The 22,236-nt window shown below is 32.2% G+C and overlaps 1 protein-coding gene across 1 annotated transcript in view; it reads right to left on the reverse strand.

Annotated features, from left to right (window-relative positions):
• Positions 1 to 1,273: 1,273 nt before the first annotated feature.
• Positions 1,274 to 22,236, reverse strand: part of LOC132754469 (uncharacterized) — a 35,966-nt gene continuing 15,003 nt past the window's right edge. The window contains exons 9-21 of the mRNA XM_060745097.1: positions 21,914 to 22,095; positions 18,454 to 18,655; positions 16,236 to 16,387; positions 14,967 to 16,064; positions 14,348 to 14,534; positions 13,791 to 14,041; positions 12,829 to 13,025; positions 9,495 to 9,664; positions 8,844 to 8,960; positions 8,196 to 8,528; positions 6,931 to 7,092; positions 5,915 to 5,995; positions 1,274 to 3,112 (exon numbers count right to left, since the gene is read on the reverse strand). Coding sequence (XP_060601080.1) covers positions 2,628 to 3,112; positions 5,915 to 5,995; positions 6,931 to 7,092; positions 8,196 to 8,528; positions 8,844 to 8,960; positions 9,495 to 9,664; positions 12,829 to 13,025; positions 13,791 to 14,041; positions 14,348 to 14,534; positions 14,967 to 16,064; positions 16,236 to 16,387; positions 18,454 to 18,655; positions 21,914 to 22,095 — 3,617 coding nt within the window. The 3' untranslated portion in view covers positions 1,274 to 2,627. The remainder of the gene's footprint in view (positions 3,113 to 5,914; positions 5,996 to 6,930; positions 7,093 to 8,195; positions 8,529 to 8,843; positions 8,961 to 9,494; positions 9,665 to 12,828; positions 13,026 to 13,790; positions 14,042 to 14,347; positions 14,535 to 14,966; positions 16,065 to 16,235; positions 16,388 to 18,453; positions 18,656 to 21,913; positions 22,096 to 22,236) is intronic.

Here is a 22,236-nt window from a genome sequence, read left to right on the forward strand (position 1 = left end):
AGATAAGACTAAATATGACATGTCATGAACAATACGATTTTTGTGTAATTAAAGGCACCCCTCATGCCTGCAATGTTGTAACTCTGGAGAAATAAAGGGGACATGTATATAATGAAGCTAACAAAATATCACAAAATAAGGTAACAGACAGGAGCTGTCAGTCAAATTATACTTTAGTAAGTGACAGATAAACTTGGCAAACAAAATTAGGGTTGCCATGACCTTTGGCAAAAAAAAAATATGTGTAAACCAATTTTGAAAGCTGTTGACACGAAGTCCATAGTAGTTGTAAACGGTTTTGGCGCCTAAACAATATGGTGGCCAAACAATTCACACACTGTTGGTCTGCTGACTGATACATTTAAGACTAACTGTATGCAGACAGCAAAAAAACCATGGGGATTCATTTACTCAATAAGGCTCCCACATTTACAATTTTTTGTAAACGTTTACACGATTGCTCAGAACCGAAACGATACCGTTTAAACGGTGGTACTTCTTTGTACTATACTACACCCATCATCGGATACCCACGGCCGAACCATTAACATTCATCAGCTGTGGGATTTTTTGCCGATATTCAGTCGATTAGAGGTGTGTCAAAGGCAGCTATTTCATTGGCTCCCTCACGATTTCATGAGGCGATTTAAACCAATCAAAATGCTCGTTCTGTACGACGTTCGGCATTACAGACAATATTGCGACAACCATAGACGACGTGAAAAGTTCAACATCGAAAAAATAAACGATTTCCAGCAAGAAAGTAAGAACTGATTTGGCGATAGTTTTTGCCATTGATTTTAGCAAGACACGTACAACAGTTTTTAACCGTGGGCGCTGCCATTTTGTTTCTTATTGTTTTTTACCTCCGCTGTTGAAGAATATAGATTTGTTAAACGCAATGTCATTGGTAGATATTTTACGCACCTGTTGCTGTATATCGACCTAAATCGATTCATTTTAGCCACGGTTGATTGCATGTTGTGTGACAGGTTTATCAATCGTGGGTATCCGACGATGTACTACACCATGTATTCAAGTCTCAAATGATGACTTACTTTTTATTTACAAATAATTTAATGTTCAGGGCTCATCACGATTGAGTCCACACACATTTACTGCATTGTATCATCATTTCTCTCTTTTGAAAGATCAAAGCAAAATCAACTTTACCAATGTATTATGTCACGATTAGTGCACAGTAATGCTGTGTGAAGGTTGTAAAGACCTATTTTCCGTATTTTACTTTGGAATAAAACCAATTACAATTGATAGAATTCATGATTACTGGCAATGATTTAGATATTTTGTAAGACAATATAGTCATTTCGATTAAACGGTAAACATTACCGTAAACGTTTTCGACTGAAAATCGAAACGACTCCGTTTTAACGCGTAACCGTGGGAGCCTTATTACTCAATATCCACATTGATTGATGTAGGTAGAATAAACCACAGACTACACTGAGCTGAATAAGGACATAGTGACATTTATCTTTGACAAAATGACAGCTGTTTTAATATTAAATTCTTTCAAAAATGATTTTTTTTTGTTATGTTTTACATTGCACAGTATAGGTCATATGGCAACTTCTCAACTTGGTGGAGGAATTTCTTTACATTAACAACGACAAATAGAGCATTATTATAATACAAACATCAAAGGCATTATGATAAAACAATCTTGTGAAATTCAGATGAGCAGTCAGACACACACAGGGTAAAAACAATATTTCTCCTCAAACAATTCAAAATATCTAATATAAAACAAATGCTATGGCAAGCCAAATTTGAACTTATGGTAAAGATTCAAACAAACAGTTTTGAGCATAAATTCTCACAAAAATGAACTAAAACAAAAACAATGGCATACATTTCCATGGCACAGCTGTATTAGTGTTAAAATAGAAAAGAAGTTCAGTATGCTTTATTTATATAATGTTAATCAATAACTTTCTTTTAAATACAATTACATACAATGTAATGTACAAATCACAAAAGGCAATGACATCACAGAATACCAGTTAAAACTTGATCCTAAATGGACAGAAGCCCATGCTTGACATCTATCGTTTTGGATGACTTTAATTTTCAGCTATATGTATTTATTGGTATTTCACTAGTATCTTAAGTCATACTTTATTTCACTAATGTTTCATAAATTTTACATTAGTAAACTATTGACAACTTGATTTAGAAAAAAAACTGAGTATTATTTTAAAGTTTTGAGTAAGTTAATATGATGTTACTATAACCCACTTATATTTTGATTTTTTTACTTTATATTTTGTAGTCCTCTCAGAATGTTTGTTAATAAAAATTGCTGAGTTAATACATGTATAATAAGGCTGTGTGTTGTGTCTTTGTAAAGCTCTTTAAATAATAAAAAGTTCTATTTTAAAGAAATTGACTAATGGCTTTTACATCAGCAGTTTAGTGTTATATAACATGACTTTCACACTGCTTATAAACAACATGAACTACATCAAACATATTTCAATACTATATAACAATTTAAAATGACTTCCTTATAATTTTCTATATTATCATCAAAAAACTCTTTTTGCAACAAGCTCAGTCCATAAAAACCAAGATTTTTTTATTCTCCTCTTTGAAATTTCTTGTTTTTATATGAGCATACAAAGTTTTACTTGTTTCTTTGCTAGCCTCATGTCGAGGTTTGTAATACGTATTAATTTAACACGTTCTGGATTTCCTGCATTAAACACTCGGTATATATGAAACTTCTCTTTCTCATGCTCTGCAAACTGAATCTGCTGCATGGATATCTCAAATACTTCTTTATCCTCACTGACAGTACTTTTAACCTCAATATAGTTAGACAAGATACCACTGTTTCCTGAAAGTTGGATTTCAAAATCAAATGGACATCCTGTTTCTTCTTCACTATTCTTCCAGAAGTAATCAAGAATTTTACCAAGCTGTTTTTGTCTTTCAAGATATTGGGCAACCAGAGCCTCTCCCCATTCCCCTATCTCTGGACCAGCTGCATCATCACATAATGTAAGACTATCAATATTACCAAGGTCTTTACCAGTGCCTAGATCCTCGTACAAATAATCTGTTGCCATAAATGTCCAAATAGGATCACCTATAAATATAACACAAAACTTTTTATGTGTCATCATAAATGTCCAAATAGGATCACCTATAAAATATAGCACAAAACTTTATATCTGTCGCCATAAATGTCCAAATAGGATCACCTATAAAATATAGCACAAAACTTTATATCTGTCGCCATAAATGTCCAAAAAGGATCACCTATAAAATAAGGCACAAAACTTTATATCTGTCGACATAAATGTCCAAATAGGATCACCTATAAAATATAGCACAAATCTTTATATCTGTCGCCATAAATGTCCAAATAGGATCACCTATAAAATATAGCACAAAACTTTATATCTGTCGCCATAAATGTCCAAATAGGATCACCTATAAAATATAGCACAAAACTTTATATCTGTCGCCATAAATGTCCAAATAGGATCACCTATAAAATATAGCACAAAACTTTATATCTGTCGCCATAAATGTCCAAATAGGATCACCTATAAAATATAGCACAAAACTTTATATCTGTCGCCATAAATGTCCAAATAGGATCACCTATAAAATATAGCACAAAACTTTATATCTGTCGCCAAAAAATAAGGCACAAAACTTTATATCTGTTGCCATAAATGTCCAAATAGGATCACCTATAAAATATAGCACAAAACTTTATATCTGTCGCCATAAATGTCCAAAAAGGATCACCTATAAAATATAGCACAAAACTTTATATCTGTCGACATAAATGTCCAAATAGGATCACCTATAAAATATAGCACAAAACTTTATATCTGTCGCCATAAGTCAAAATAGGATCACCTATAAAATATAGCACAAAACTTTATATCTGTCGCCATAAATGTCCAAATAGGATCACCTATTAAATATAGCACAAAACTTTATATCTGTCACCATAAATGTCCAAATAGGATCACCTATAAAATATAGCACAAAACTTTATATCTGTCGCCATAAATGTCAAAATAGGATCACCTATAAAATAAGGCACAAAACTTTATATCTGTCGCAATAAATGTCCAAATAGGATCACCTATAAAATATAGCACAAAACTTTATATCTGTCGCCATAAATGTCCAAATAGGATCACCTATAAAATATAGCACAAAACTTTATATCTGTCGCCATAAATGTCCAAAAAGGATCACCTATAAAATATAGCACAAAACTTTATATCTGTCGCCATAAAATAAGGCACAAAACTTTATATCTGTCGCCATAAATGTCCAAATAGGATCACCTATAAAATATAACACAAAACTTTATATCTGTTGCCATAAATGTCCAAATAGGATCATGTATAAAATATAACCCAAAACTTTATATCTGTCGCCATAAATGTCCATATGGATCACCTATAAAATATAGAACAAAACTTTATATCTGTCGCCATAAATGTCCAAATAGGATCACCTATAAAATATAGCACAAAACTTTATATCTGTCGCCATAAATGTCCAAATAGGATCACCTATAAAATATGGCACAAAACTTTATATCTGTCGCCATAAATGTCAAAATAGGATCACCTATAAAATAAGGCACAAAACTTTATATCTGTCGCAATAAATGTCCAAATAGGATCACCTATAAAATAAAGCACAAAACTTTATATCTGTCCCCATAAATGTCCAAATAGGATCACCTATAAAATATAGCACAAAACTTTATATCTGTCGCCATAAATGTCCAAATAGGATCACCTATAAAATATAGCACAAAACTTTATATCTGTCGCCATAAATGTCCAAATAGGATCACCTATAAAATATAGCACAAAACTTTATATCTGTCGCCATAAATGTCCAAATAGGATCACCTATAAAATAAGGCACAAAACTTTATATCTGTCGCAATAAATGTCCAAATAGGATCACCTATATAATATAACACAAAACTTAATGTTACTTTAATGTTGAAAATTAAAGTAATATGTTTCCATTAATGTCCAAATAGGATCATCATGATTCAGGAAGTTTGTTTATCAGCTACAATATTTTAGTTTCAATGCAAATTCTAAAGGAAATATACAAGGGAATCTTAATTTTTCCAGTTGAACAGAAATTATTACATGCTCGTTTGAAAAATAAAAAAATGTTTGACATATTATTTAAAAAAATTATTGAGAGATTACAATTGAATGTCTTTTTAATCAAAATTTTGACACATTCCCCTACATAAAAACCTGATACCACAAACATGGCAAATAGTAGGGGTATTATAATAGTACAGCACCATTTACTGCAATATTAATGATGTCATGTCTTCAAAATGGCTGACACATTGTGTTTGTCATGCCTTTTGATTAAATATCACACAGCCTTTATTTCCTTATGCAATATAGCAGAAAATATTAAAAATTTACAATTGATGACAATGACATGTATTTGTCAGTCAGTTGGATCCTTATTTTCTTTATTATTTAATAGCCTGTGTAACTACCAACATCTATAGGAACAGTGTAATTTGAGCCAAAGCAACTTAACAATTACAACTAAATGTGCATAACAATAATAACCCTAACACTGAGCTGCTGCACCAATACAGGGAGCTTGCTTTCCAATAGCTGTTGTTTATAGCTAGAGTTCATCCAGAGGTGAAATGACTGGTACATGAAAGTGTATATTTAACAGACAAGTACTACAGCAGTAAACTTGTCAACTGGCAAATGACCTCGAGCCACACGAGTTTGGATTTCTGCACCCCTGATGTATTTTGCACTATTTTACTACATGTATAACCATGAATATTAATCTATGTTAATATTATCAGGTTTATCTGAAGACATTATTTCTAACAATTATTTTACATGCTTACCTTTAATAATAGGTTGTCCTCTAGTGAAGGCATGCTGTCCTTTTCTTCTATGATGACCAGAATCACCACCACGTCTATGCCCTGAAATCATACCATTTATTGTAAAACCCACATGTGCTAGAAAATAATAAAGAAAGGGTCTTCTTAAAATGTTTACTTTAGATTAGAGTAAAAGTTGACCACTTTAGAGTCCAATGTCTGAAATGTATCGGTAACTGTGCCATATGAAGAAACATAGCTGTGATCACAGGTGGGCTTGAATCCATGTTTCCATGAAGAGACTAGGACTGGTCATCTCAACTGACAGGTCATCTTTACAATTGATATGTTAAAGCATGAAATTTAATAGAATATGCCTTCCCTTTGAATAAAATTTGATCCATATACAAATTGCACAACAATTTTATTAAATACAGCAATAATATTGCATGTTGCTGGGCAAAGTAGTGGGTACATGTTCTTGTGATGGGGAAAAGTATAGGAGGGTTGTCCCCTCTCATAGCTCGAAAAATTTTGAAATAACTTTTAACATAAAGGATCAGTGTATTAGACATTCAATTTTGTCTAATTATTGAGACAACTTTACGTACATCACAGTAAGGGAAATGTTTTTATTGTGTTTTTAGCATTTTCTACTTTTCTAAATTTCCGATCAATTGCATGCATGTGTGTATGTGGGTATGCCTGGGCATGCACCTGCCAGGCAATTATTTTTTGACCTCCAACTCCTTAGGAAATAGTGGGGACTCTGTCATACAGACAAGCAAACACCCCATTTCAGACACTGTCTGTCAGACTGTAAATTCCTTTGTAAATTACTCCATATAATATTGCAAATAGTAAATATTCCCCATTATTACAAATAAAACAATCACATTGACCCTGTAATGTGGGGACACAATGCAGGTAAAAAATTGGTTCATTTCTATTGCTAGCCCTCTCACCTACCTGGGGTAACAAGGGAATGTTACAATTGAATATAGAATAGAACTCATTAATTATTCTTACACACTTACCATAACCTTGGCCTTGATCCTCTAATGCTGAATTATTTTTGTCAGATGAATGACCTTTAAACTCCCTATCATCAATGTTAGTCCCTTCTTTGCCACTTATCTCTGGAACGTTATCTACTTTAACACCTGTTGAATTGTCTGTAACCCAGCTCTCTGTATTTTCTAAATTCATATATAGTAATATACATTTATAACATTGCATTATTGAAAGGTGCAGAAGATGAAAACTGAAAAGTTCAAGTTCCACCAGTGATAAAATTCACATCCCTCCTGCACATTACACACTGAAACAGTTACTGGTTAAGACATAAAATAAGCTGTTATATATGGCATTACTAAATGTGACATGTCTAAGCTCCAACAGAAGGGGTTAGAATTTTATAAATTGTTAAGACTTTTGCCAACATATTACAAAGCTGTTATAAATTTGAAATTATTTATAATGATTAAGTTCTAATTCAGTCTATCTTGGCTTATTTGTAATGAAGGCTGAATTTACGTTAAATAATCACTGTTGAATCCTACAATGTGAATAGTAAGTACCAGCTTCACTGTCCGGAGAAAATATGGCCATAGTGTCAGTCATGAGATAAAATGGTTAAAGCATTACAGTCATGAGTATATATGATGATAGTCTTATATTCATGAGATAATATTTTGGAAGTCTTACATTCATATGAAAATATTTTGGAAGTCTTACATTCATATGAAAATGTTTTAGTAGTCTTACATTCATGAAAAAGTATGGTGGTAGTCTTACAGTCATTATGAGAAAATACTATGTTATCCTTGGAGGCATTAGGAAATGTGATATAAGCCTGACAGCATAAGGAAATGTGGTGTAAGTACAAGGAAATGTGGTGTAAGCATAAGGAAATGTGGTGTAAGCATAAGGAAATGTGGTGTAAGCATAAGGAAATGTGGTGTAAGCATAAGGAAATGTGGTGTAAGCATAAATAAATTTGGTGTCAGGATAAGGAAATGTGGTGTAAGCTAGGAAATGTGGTGTAAGCATAAAGAAATGTGGTGTAAGCATGAGGAAATGTGGTGTTATGGCACGAGGTAATGCGATATTAGCTTCACAATCATGAGCAATATGGTGTAAACCAGATAGTCATGAAGAAATCTAGTGATCTAGTGTCTACCTTAATGTTTATCATAAGTAAACAGAATAAAATTAAAAACTTTACATATAGAGGTATACATCTATATCTTTATTTTTCTCAACAAAGAAAACATGTACAAAATAAAGACAAATGCCTTACTATGTTCTAATTGTAGAGCCCCTACATTGTCATCTAGCTTTCCTGCAGACACAAGTTTAAATTGGCCACCAGCTCCTTGTGATTTAGAATCTTCCACAAGTCCTGTTGCACGCTCAAAATCACTTTGATGTACAGGATAAGTTTTTAGTTCCTGTTCTGTCCTAGAACTCTCTATTTCAGTACTTGGTTGTGTAGCTTTATCATCATCTTCTTGTGTTTCTGTCTGTTTGTGTACAATCATTCTGATATTAGATGGTAGGTCTTTCACAGATTTCATGTAATCTTTTGCCTGTGGTGGGGGCCAAATGTTCGACGTTGGTTTTTCAGTGCCTTCTAAAATATTTAATGTTAATCATGAATAGAATCATTTTCAGAAGATACACCTAAAACACAAATCACTTCCGTGTAAAATTTGTCCAAAAACATGGTAAACAGATATTGTTTATAATGCAATTTTTTTTCGTTTATACATCAATGTCACCTTGGTAAAAATAAATAAAATAAATAAATATACTTTATTTACCAAATTTACCTGTGTTTGACTATGGATACATACTTTTTTTATTTAAGATTAGCAAAAAATAATGTCATGAAGGAGACATCTAAAAGTATTTGGTTGAACATAAACAGAAATTCAAATATGTATACCTGTGACATGAATTTTATTTTCACTGGCAACAGGTGGCCACATTCTAAGCTGGAATTCCCCATCTTGACTTGCAACAGTAACATTAATATCATCATCCTCACCAGAAACTTCTCCTTCTGTAAATTAAGTTATTTTTACTAAAGAAGAAAGAGATAATGAAGTGAATAAAGCTAAGAGCTTAAGTCTTATTCCTAGAACTGACAGGTGTCATATGAGGAAACAAACTTGTCATGTCAATAGGACTCAAACACACAGTCTCTAGGTTGGGAGGCAGACTTGACCATAGACTACCAGCTCATCCATCATTTTTGTAACATTATCAAACACAAGATTAAAACAGATAGCTTTTATTCATGCAGATCAAATAATTTACAAGATATTATTTGAGTCAAATATATAATTCAACATTTTTTCTGCTATTTTTTTTTGCTATTTTCTTCAAATTTCAATACAAATTCTGTAATTGGTGGCGGCTCCAGATCAAAGGACACATGAATAAGTGGGATTTAAATGAATCTGTTTAGGAGAGACAGCATCTCTCTTGACCCCTTGGAATCAATTAAGTGGTACTGAATCTCTTACGCTCTTTAATAAGGTATTGGAACAATTACAAAGGACAAGAATGATGTAAAATAATAACCCGACTTTACCTTCTTCTGCCTCTTCTGGTGTATCAAGTCCTGGGAGAACAGGAGCTTCAACCATCCATAATTCTTCTTCAGCTATATCTAAGTCATCAACATCATATCTCTGTAGAAGCTCGTCCACATCATCATCTGTTTCACCAGACACTATACATGACAATTCTGACAGGAAAGATCTGAAGAGAAATATGTGACTGCACTCATAAACAAACAACAAAACATATCTCTAATGAAAATGGATGCTCCTCAAAACTGTTCGTTATTTATCATCACCAGAATTGTGTTCAGTTGTGGCATTTTTACCACAACTATGCAACCAGATCTTTTCCCAGGGACAATCTTGGGACATTCGTTCTCAGACACTTCTTTTTATGAAAACCAACACACTTCTTTTTATGAAAACCAAACAGTTCTAATTCATTTAAAAATAATCTATTCTTTAACATCTGTAATAGTTGTGAACATTGCTTAACAAGAGCCACTGCTGAGCAGGGCAACACTATACTTTTTTATTTAGTTTTTCTAAAAGCACACAAATAAATGATTTAAACAAATCTTAAAGAAAATTTAGTTTTTCTTTTATTTTTAAACTTTAATAGGTCTGTCTAGTCATACTTTTTTGTGCAAGCATGAATAATTTCCAAAATGAAATCACTAAGTTAAAAACTAAAACTCCGCGAGTCGATTGAGTCGCCTTGTGAACAATATAGTTTAGGAGAAATGGCCAGAACAAAAATGAAATATGAAAAATAACAAAGGGCAATTACTCAAAAAATAATAAGTGCAGAGCAGCAGTTTCTGTGCACTGCACTTCTTATCAATAAGATCTATCATTTTATGAAGTTTCAAGTCCATAGCTTTTATAATTTATGAGAAATGGCCTGGACAAAAATAAAGTATGAAAATTAATAAAGGGTAATAACTCAAAAATAAGAAATGCAGAGTACCAGTTCTTGTACACTGCACTTTTTCTTAATGAGATATATCATCCTATGAAGTTTCATGTCCATAGCTTTCATACTTGAGGACAAATGACCTGGACAAAAAAAACTCAAAAATAGGAAGTGCAGAGTACCAGTTCTTGTGCACTGCACTTCTTCTTAATTAGATCTATTATCCTATGAAGTTTCAAGTCCATAGCTTTTATAGTTGAAGAGAAATGGCCCAGACAAAATAAAAGTATGAAAATTTACAAAGGCCAATAACTCAAAAATTAAGAAAAGCAGAATAGGGGTCCTTGGGCACTGCACTTCGGGTTATTGAAAGAAGCATGTATACCAAGTTTGAAGTCAATCCGACTTATAGTGACTGAGTTATGCTCCGGACAAGCTTTGGGGGACGCCGACAACGACACCGCTGTCAAAAGTAACCCCTATAAATTATGTCACCTTTTCAAGGCGACACAAAATATAAGCAAAGTTCAATTAATTTATTTGACCTTGATAATTAAGGTCATTTAAACGTCATATCTAAATTATTCAAAATGTCTGTTTGGTCAAAAGTGTTGTTTTGTCCACATATGAATTAAATTTGTTCATAAACAACAAAATTATCACAACTTAACCAAAATTAAATAATTTGATCTTGATGATCAAGGTCATTTAAACTCAAGGTCAGTTCAACCTTTAAGAAGGAATTGTCCAAAGTATGAAGAAAAAGGAAGCTGTCGTAGCAAAGCAAGTCCATCTGGTCAAGCATTTTTTCAAACTTTAATTTTAAAAAAGATGTTTGCGTTAAAAATACAAGAATCTTCTGTTATTTTTAAAGAGAATCATATTGTTGATTACGGCCATTAAAATATTCACAATAATTTATGTGAACATAATTTAGTAATCGAACAATGAAGTATATACATAAATTTTTTTTAGATTTGTTAAGTCTTTTATAGAGCTTGCTTTAAAATACAAAACTGACAGTTAATGGGCATAATCTACAAATAAAATCTTGGACAGAATACCTTCTCCTGAAAACATGTTTTGGAAATCAATGATTGTAAAGCTGTTCCGAACTTTCATAATAATATCTAAACAGTGTCTAGTCCAAAACAGTCTTGGTTTCTGAATAAACTTTAACGCAAAGATTTAAGTCCGTGAAATAAAAGGGGCCTTTAATTTTATTATGAATTCTTGGGCAGATTTTGTTGACCGTATGACTCTTGTTTACCATTTTAAAATAGATAAATTTAATAGATTTACATTAATTCAAATAACATTAAAATGTTATTAATGTTAATAATAAACCAAAGGGTATTGAATGAGGTAAGTAATATGGATTATTACGAGTAAAAAAAGATATCATATTATATCAAAAAGAGGAATTTAATTCAGTAATAACCATGAACAATATTTTTATTCCTCTATTGTTGTTTGATGAAAAGGATCAGTGATGTAAACAATTTAATGTTTCCAGTTTATAAAGCAAATACCAATCAATCATTGGTTTTTTGAGCATAAAGTGGAGGTTGGTGAATAAAACTTTAACCAATGGCTTTCAAAATAGCAAAAGTTTTCGTGAAGATGTTTTTGAAGAAACAGTCATTTAATTCTAAATCAAAAACTTGACAGAGTTTGTAAAAATCTTCCTGTTTTTTAGATGTGATTATAAGAATGTGAACAATTTAAATTTTTGAAAAAGCCATTACTTGTAAATACTTTAAATGAAAAGTTGGTGTACAGGAAAACTTAACCAAGGTGTGACGCCAACGCCGACGCCAACGCCGACGCCGGGGCGAGTAGGATAGCTCCCCTTTTCATAGAAAAGTCGAGCTAAAAATTGGTTAATAAAGCCAAATACAGCAAAAATCAGTGTAGGTCAAAGTCAAAGTCATACATGGGTCAAGGTCAATTTGAGTTTCACAAAACATGAAGTTTTAACAAAAGGATGTTGCGTCTAAATATAAAGTTAATCCATTTACAAATAAAAAGGTTATAGCCAGTTATAAGAAAAAAAAAGAGAATTTCATTAATTTGGCCTTGATGGTCAAGGTCTATTAAAGATCATGGTCACATATAAATACTGTGCAACTGGAAAAAATTCTACAAATCTAAGATGAAGTATATACAAAATTTTTAAGTTGTTACACTGCACTTAATGTATAGAAAGATCCCTCCAGTATATATATGAAAGCATCGTGATAATTTACCAAAATGACAGGGTGTCTAACTGACAGATTGATCTCTGGGTCATAATCTGGGACAATTCAGAAATACTTGGACAATATACCATGTATGACCCTAAATAAGATATAAAAAGTCAGTATGACTTCATTAAAACTCAACCTGTTATATATTTGCTGTTGGATTATCATTTTCTACTAGAATATATATAAATATAAGTGTACCTTAGTGACCTACTACAGTCTGTGTGTCCTCTACTGAAGTACCTTGCAATTTCTCTGTTAATTTCGGCTAAAGCATTTAGATGATCTCGATGAAAATAAAACTCTGGTGGATGTATCACGCATTTTTCACTTTTGATTATGAATGTTTCTTTGGGCAGATTGTTGTTGAGCCTGTAGCTGACCTCTAGTTTACCAGTCTTAACATAAATAACAATTTAATAGATTTTTACATTAATTCACAATAAACATTAATTAATGTATTAATTTATAATAAATACATAGAGGATATTGAATGAGTGTAAGTTTAATACTGGATTTATTGAACGAGTTAAAAAAAGATATCATTATTATATCATTTTATTAAATGAGTTTAATTAATTCAGAAATGAACTAACATGAACTTAATATTCTATTTATCACATACCAATAATTAAGTTAGTTTGAAGTGAAAAAGAACCATTTTTCAATGATGTGCCTATAATATAATGCTAAAATTTAATGCTTCTTAACACTATGTTTGTATAAAGCAAATGACGTCAAGTCAAAATATATACACTGCTGTGTAATACCATTTTCATAGAGGCATAAAAGTGGAACAGGTATGTGATAAAACTTTATAATATATGAAGCTTTTACAAGATTAATTATAAGCAATACCCGTTTTGCTGTGAAATTTGAATTGTTTGTGAAGTTTAAACAGTTTCAGTTTAAACCTTTTTTAAATTAAAGCAATACAACTTAAAAGCTTTGCCCTAAAAATTCATTAATGCCCTTTGGTTCTTTCTAATGTTTTTTCTCTCTTTATTTCCATAAGAATTTACAAAATTTTTCAAAATTTTAAAATAAAAGAAGAAAGTTCACATGTTACCGGTAATATACTTTAAAACTTTGAAAAATTTGTAACTATTTGGACAAGTTTCATTTAATTTCCACTTTCATATTGTCTAAATAAGAAGACAAACCTGATAAAATTTTGCATCTGCCAACATTTCTTTTGTATTGATATTTTCTAATTGATGATAAACATCCTCATATCCTGCAATCAGATATTTTTGTACGGAAGGCACAATCTTACAAAAATATGCCTGGAGTTCCAAGCAAGGCTCTATCATTTCTGGTACTGGTCTTATATCTACACACTCACTAAGCTTGCGGATTCCACAGATGTCAATCACCTTGTTTATCATCTCTAGATTAACACGACTCTCTATATCTGAAAAAAAATAAACACATAAAGCTTCTCCAAAAATTATATCCATCTGGCCGTAACTGTCAAGGACATTTAGTGGTAAATGTAATTCTTATATACATGTGTATGAAAATGATGATCATGTAAAAAATTGTGTGTATAAACTCTCTAGTTTAATGAATGAAACAATACAGTAGTTTAAAGGACATATTATAACTTGATAGCATTAGTAGTTTAACAAAATTGATCACACACACCACATCAACAGGGCTACAACAAATAAAGCATATTTCAATAGTTAATTTTAATATACATGTACTAAATATTTACTTTTGCTTCTTTGTCCTCGGTTACCAACACCACCTCTAACTGATCGTGAAACTTTGTTTGACTTGTCTTCCATATCAAGGAAATGAACCCCCTCCTTTTCAGCAAACATTTTTTCCCATTCCCTATTATCAGGTATCATAGGATGATCTTCCAGACTTACCCAGGTCTGTTTTGTTGTTGGAAATACCTGTAATAGTCAAAGGTGGGATGAAGATAATTGGTATTTTAATGTTGAAATTGCATCTTTTTCTAGTCATTTCAACACATTTAAAGTCCCAAGGCAACTTTTCAACTTTGCTGGAGGATGAAAACCTCAAAACTCAGCCACAAGTAGATATGCCACACTGAATAGCCCAGGAATCAATATTACAGTCATGAGGAATAAGTGATGAAATGATCTTAAAGCCTTTATTTATCATTCAATTATCCTGAATAAAGCGTAAATTTGTCAATCAAGCATATTTGATCTACTTTTTATCTTTAGTTAATAATAAATACATGGCTATTAACCTAAAAAAGGTACACATATTTTCTTTGAATTATTTCCTGCAAAGTTAACTGCTCGAATTTGAAAACTGTTTTTATTTGTTTAACATGTGAAAGAATTCATCTTTACTACCTTTTCTCTATGAAGCTTCTTTATTACAGTTCTCTTCAAGGTTTCCAATGCCATATTTGCTGTTCTTTCATCTGGCATACCTTCAGGAGATGTACAAAGAGCTTGACCAATGGTAGAGAAGATGTTCAATACATCAAGTAACACTCTGGCATCCTTCGGAGAGGATGTGTTGCAAAGGAGACATAGTAATTCAATAAATTCCTCAACCCTTGGCTGTGTATCAACTTTACCTTCTTGCTTGAAAAGTTCTATAATATTCGGTCTGTCGTTATAGAAACCAAATATAGTTCTTTTATGAGCAATATCAGAATGGTACTCTTCTAACAGGTTCCTATGCTTATCAAACAATCCAGACTTGTCCATCAGCCATATTTCATTCCTGTTTAACATTTTCCCTTTAACAACTTCATCTGGGTTGTAGTATCCGGAGTTGATAGGAACAAAAAATACAGGATTAACACGTAACAAATCTTGTAACTCCTGCTTCCTTAATTCTTCTCCAAGGTATGTGTAAACCATCTTCATATGTTCTAATGATGTATAAAATGTAGCTGATACGTTGTCCTTTTTTCTTTTACACCACTGTAACAAATAAGACTTAACACTTTCCAAAGTAACAGAATTTTTCAGACCAAGAAACTGACAGAACGTGCCAGCTGTGAGGTTAACAGCCAAGTAAAGCACTTTATCAGATAACAAACTCTGAACTTTGTTTGAGGGTAAATACAAACTCTTTGGTTCCTTCATCACAACTCTAACTTCATGCTTCAGATATCCATCAATATCAGTAATTTCTGTTTCCTCTGCTGGCAGCCATTTGGAGGTTTGTAACAATATACTAAATGATGTATCAGTTTCTTTTAGGAATTTCCCATCTTTATCAACCACATGTGTTTTACAATATTTTGAGAAGCCAGTGTCCCAATTTCTATCCAAGAGCATACATAAGTTTTGCATCTGTTTCTCAAAGTGTTGTCCACTTGGGTATTTATTATTTCTAATAAGAGCCTCTAGTTCAGCACTGTAGTAATCTTGTACAATATATACTTCTTCATCTTGTGGCCATACAGAACTGCTTATACTCCAATAACTACCCTCCTGAAACATTAAATGTCTTGATAACTAACATTGATGTCAGACATTAAGATACTACTGGTGAAGAACTGAGACAGAATGATTTAAACACTGGCTTATATGATTATTCTCATAAACTCAAAAATCAAACAACTTTTCTATGCTTCTTAACAAATTAAACTAAAAGTAACAAACCAATTCATCTTTTTTTAAGTGTACATCTTTCTTTCTGATGGACAGGAAATCTTCTACTCCAAGTTTCCTGAAGAATTCCTGCCAACTAATGAGTGTGGGTCTTGTACATGTCTGAGGTAAGTAGCAAGTATCCAGTAGAGTCCAGTCATATCCTAAAATACATGTATACAGATTATATATAAGATCACTTTATAGCATTGTGTCCTATAATACATAAATGATTATGTAGAAGATCACTTTACAGCATTATGTCCTAAAATACATGTATGTAGATTATATAGCATGGTGTTTTAAAATACAAGTATGTAGATTATATAGCATGGTGTCCTAAAATGCATGTATGTAGATTATATAGTAATGTATGTAGATTATACAGCATGGTGTCCTAAAATACAAGTATGTAGATTATATAGCATGGTGTCCTGAAATACATGTATGTAGATTATATAGCATGGTGCCCTAAAATACAAGTATGTAGATTATATAGCATGGTGTCCTAAAATGCATGTATGTAGATTATATAGCAATGTATGTAGATTATACAGCATGGTGTCCTAAAATACAAGTATGTAGATTATATAGCATGGTGTCCTGAAATACATGTATGTAGATTATATAGAATGGTGTCCTAAAATACAAGTATATAGATTATACAGCATGGTGTCCTAAAATACATGTATGGAGATTATATAGCATGGTGTCCTAAAATACAAGTATGTAGATTAAATAGCATGGTGTCATAAAATATATGTATGTAGATTATATAGCATGGTTCCTATAACACATGTATGTATAATATATAGCATGGAGTCCTAAAATACATGTATGTAGATTATAGCATGGTGTCCTAAAATACATGTATGTAGATTATACAGCATGGTGTCCTAAAATTCAAGTATGTAGATTATATAGCATGGAGTCCTAAAATACATGTATGTAGATTATATAGCATGGTGTCCTAAAATACATTTGTACATGTATGTATATTATACAGCATGGTGTCCTAAAATACAAGTATGTAGATTATATAGCATGGTGTCCTTAAATACAAGTATGTAGATTATACAGCATGGTGTCCTAAAATAAATGTATGTAGATTATATAGCATGGTGTCCTAAAATACAATTATGTAGATTATATAGCATGGTTTCCTAAAATACATGTATGTAGATTATACAGCATGGTGTCCTTAAATACATGTATGTAGATTATATAGCATGGAGTCCTAAAATACAAGTATGTAGATTATACAGCATGGTGTCCTTAAATACAAGTATGTTGATTTTACAGCATGGTGACAATGACATTGAAGAAGCAGAGGCTGATGATGCAAAATGATTAGGCAATATCTCAGGATAAAAATGTCTCATAAGAAGTGAAATCTTCCCTACCCCTTAAAGGGACTCCACTGAGATATTTTTGACATAATGGGACTGGAAATATTTTTTTTGAAATTATTGATCAATTTGATGAAGGTCTATCCCATTAACCTGTGTACAAAATTAAATTTCAGATCATTCACTCACTCTGTTATTCTATGATGATTATTTTAATTGTGAAAAAGACCCAAAATTTTCACTCAAATCAGGCTAAGAATAGCAAAAAACATAAGATTTTTTTAAGATGAACACATTTAAAGTTACTCAGAAGAAACTGTTTTTAGGGTAAAAAGTGACCAATCAAGTTAGTTTGGGCAACAATCGTATGGAGTTTGAAGGCCAAAGGTCAAATAAAATTCAAATTATTGACCCCAAATGGATATTCAAAGCTTAAGTCATGGTAATCTTGACAAAGTGACCCCTTATTATTTTGTGGTCAATAATGGTCAACCAAAATAATGAAGTAATACGACTGTGGACAGAGGCAGTCAAGTTAATAAGCTGAAATAATAAGAAAAATCAGTTCAGGCAGAGAATTGCCTATAAAGTTGAATAAAGTCTTCTTTTTCTAAGTATTTTCATCATGACCACTGACATACTGCCAATGAGACAAAATTCTTTTTTTTTCAATAAGGGTGTTCTTTCTAATGAAGTATAAGGACAAATTATGATGAGTTAAATGGTACTACAGATGTTGAACGGCAATATCATCATAGAGATTAAGATGTAGAACAACAGACAGGGCAAATACAAGTTCAACCATAATTTGACTCACAAAATACATGTAATTGCTGTTACAAAGCCACTGCTGTAGAATTAGTCAACAAAATTGTATGTACCTTTAAAGACTTCTTGCAAATTGACTGCATTCCCATACTCTGTTGGAAACTGCACTGGTTCGTCAGAGGGATTTTTGAATCCATCATTTGTCAAAACTACAGCTATATTCTTGACTTCATCTAAGTTACATACTGATGCCTGCTTGTCACTTTGTTCTTTGATGTAAATCATATAGGACACTAAAGTCTCCTTCTTTTTCTTCTAAATAAGAAACAAATAAAAACATTTTCTTAGTCATTACCCTGTTTATAGTTTAAATATCTGTTATTTATCAACGTTTTGTTGTATGACAAGATCTTGCTATTAACTAAGATTCTGTTGTCAAGATTCTGTTATTGTTTAAAGAATACATTATTTATATATGTGGCCTTCAGCTTTTCTAAAGGTTATATATGTTATTTTTTGATATCGTTTAATATTATTATCAAATCAAAAGAATTAAGGTGGAAAATGAGAATTGTCGATAACAAAATACATAAACAATAAGCTCTTGATATTTAAATAAGGAAAGCAGACCATTTGTTGCCTGATCTTCTATTTATAGAAATGACACTGACATGTATAAACAAGCTCTCAGGATGCTGTTTTGAAGAAGGCTTAACAGTAATACTATGCACTTTTCCAAGATAAAATTACTGAAATAATTAGTTTGAAACAAAACAGAATAGATTTTCCAACAGAAAATAACAACTAATGACCACTTAAAGATTCTATCATTTGTCAAAGAGAAGTTTTTGACAGATTATGTTTTAGAAAATATTTTATTATCTAATATCATATCTTAACATTCACTTTATAAACAGATATATTTTCTATTATCTGATTAAGTATCATATTTTATTTTTTGTTATCATGACCATGTGACATGATAATTGTTATTTTTATCTATTTGCATGGTAATGTTATATGTACAAGTCTAAAATAAAACATTTGTTCTGTTCTGATATATGGCCATGAAAAATAAAATATTTGTTCAGATCATTGAAGATTACAATCTTTCTATACTGGGACATATAACCTGTAAATAAACTTTATAACCAATAACATATAAAATTTTAGCAATCAATTCATTAATTGAACAGAGTTGTTTGAAGTTTTGAATATTGTCAAAAAACCATCGTGACCTACCACTTAGCTTTGTTATGGTAGTACATTAGGTATATGGACTTGGTCTGCAAGTTTAAATCCTTGGATCATTTTGTGTTTTTCTTTAATTACAATTCCTCCTCCATTAATGTTTGAAATGATTTATGAGGAGAATGTAGGAATTACTTGTTGAAAAGTATATATTAGTGCTATCAGATTGGTAAAGGTTTAAGTCACTTCAACACTCTAATGTTTATATGGTGACCATAAAAGTGACTATTGTAATTGTATCCATATTACTGACTAAATGACCTGCCAATTAACAGTTAATCTTGCATAAAAACTGCTCACACAGGTATACATTAACAGAGAAGAAAACATGCAATAACAAATTTCTTGTGACCATGTAAGCATGTTTTTTTAATATGCATGACTCAGGGCAGAATGTAACAAGAGGGCCATGATGGCCCTGAAGTCGCTCACTTGTACATAGGCCCCCGGAGCGGGGCCAGTTTAAAGCCCGGGGCTTTAATTTGAACAAACTTTGTAGACAACCATTAGAAGATGTTTCATGCTAAACATCTAAGGTCTAGCTCGTTGGGATTTTTAAAAGAAGATTTATTTAAGATTTTTCTTTACACATATAGTTAAAAACAATGACACACCTGGGGCAGGGCCAGTCTTGACCCCAGGGCTTTTATTTGAACAATCTTTGTAGACACTTACTAGAAAATGTTTCATGCTTAATATCTAAACTCTAGCTATTCGGGTTTTTTCAAAGAAGATTTTTAAGTTTTTGCTATACTCGTATAAGGAAAATCAATAACCCCCGGGGCGGGGCCAATTTTGACTCCAGGGCTTTTATTTGAACAAACTTTGAAGACACTCACTAGAAGATGCTTCGTGCTTAATATCTAAACTCTAGATATTTGAGTTTTTTCAAAGAAGATTTTTCAATTTTTGCTATAGTTTTACACATATAGGGAAAATGAATGACCTCCGGGGTGGGGCCAATTTTGACCCCAGGGCTTTTATTTGAACAAACTTTGTAGACAATCACTAGATGATTTCACTAAGATGTTTCATGCTTAAAATCTAAACTCTAGCTATTTGGTTTTTTCCAAAGAAGATTTTTTTAATTTTTTCCTATACACACATAAGGAAATTTGGAAAATCAATGACCCCCAGGGCCGGGCAAATTTTGACCCCAGGGCTTTTCTTTGAACAAACTTGGTGACACCCATTAGAAGATGTTTCATGCTAAATATCTTAGCTCTAGCTCTTTGGGTTCTTTAAAAGAAGATTTTTTAAGATTTTACTATATGTATATATGGAAAATCAATGACCCCCTGGGGTGGGGTCAACTTTGACCCCAGGGCTTTTATTTGAACAAACTTGGTAGACATCCATTAGAAGATGTTTCATGCTAAATATCTTAGCTCTAGCTCTTTTGGTTCTTTAAAAGAAGATTTTTTTAAGTTTTTACTATATGTATATAGGGAAAATCAATGACCCCCTGGGGCGGGGCCAATTTTGACCCCAGGGCTTTTATTTGAACAAACTTGGTAGACATCCATTAGAAGATGTTTCATGCTAAATATCTTAGCTCTAGCTCTTTTGGTTCTTTAAAAGAAGATTTTTTAAGTTTTTACTATATGCATATAGGGAAAATCAATGACCCCCTGGGGCGGGGCCAATTTTGACCCAAGGGCTTTTATTTGAACAAACTTGGTAGACACCCATTAGAAGATGTTTCATGCTAAATATCTTAGCTCTAGCTCTTTGGGTTCTTTAAAAGAAGATTTTTTTAAGTTTTTACTATATGCATATAGGGAAAATCAATGACCCCCTGGGGCGGGGCCAATTTTGACCCAAGGGCTTTTATTTGAACAAACTTGGTAGACACTCACCAGATGTTTCGTATCAAAAATCTAAGCTCTAGCTCTTTGGGTTTTTTAGAAGAAGATATTTTAAGTTTTTTCTTTTGGTTGCCATGGCAAGCAGAATTCTGCATGGAATTAAATTCTTTGAACAATTTTCAAAGGTGACCACCAAAGGAACATTCCTGTGAAGTTTGGATGAAATTGGCTTAGTGGTTTATGAGGAGATGTCATTTAAAGTAAAAGTTTACGGACGACGGACGACGGACGGACGACAGACGAAAAGAGATCACAAAAGCTCACCCTGTCACTTTGTGACAGGTGAGCTAAAAACAGCTTAATGTAGTGATGACCCTGGTAGTTTTATTATCTAAATGTAACTGTCAAATGAAATCTCACTAGCACATGGAAAGCATGGCACAAACAATATGTCCACACAATGTTAGCTTTATTACTGGCCAAACAAACCAAACAGTATAACTAATCATTATACCTTCCAATTGTCATATTTTAACACAGGTATAATATGATGGTTGATAACATCAGAGGGAGATAACTGCTTTACACCAAGTCTCAACAAGAGTTTGTGAACCTGACTGTTCACCTCGGCATCACCAGTATCTAATAACAATGGATGTAGACTGCTCACATCTTGCTGTAGATAATACATGGGGTCTGAAAATAAAATAATTATACAAAAGCATTTATATGATTATGAAAATAAAAGAACAAATGCAGAGCTGTACTATACTTACCTCTAACAAAGAGTATAAGTGCCTCTTAAAATCAACTTTTACAAAATCAGGAGAATAAAGG

Source organism: Ruditapes philippinarum, unplaced genomic scaffold (genome assembly GCF_026571515.1).
Source record: "Ruditapes philippinarum isolate M1 unplaced genomic scaffold, ASM2657151v2 ctg3576_1_1_1_1, whole genome shotgun sequence".
Taxonomy (NCBI): domain Eukaryota; kingdom Metazoa; phylum Mollusca; class Bivalvia; order Venerida; family Veneridae; genus Ruditapes; species Ruditapes philippinarum.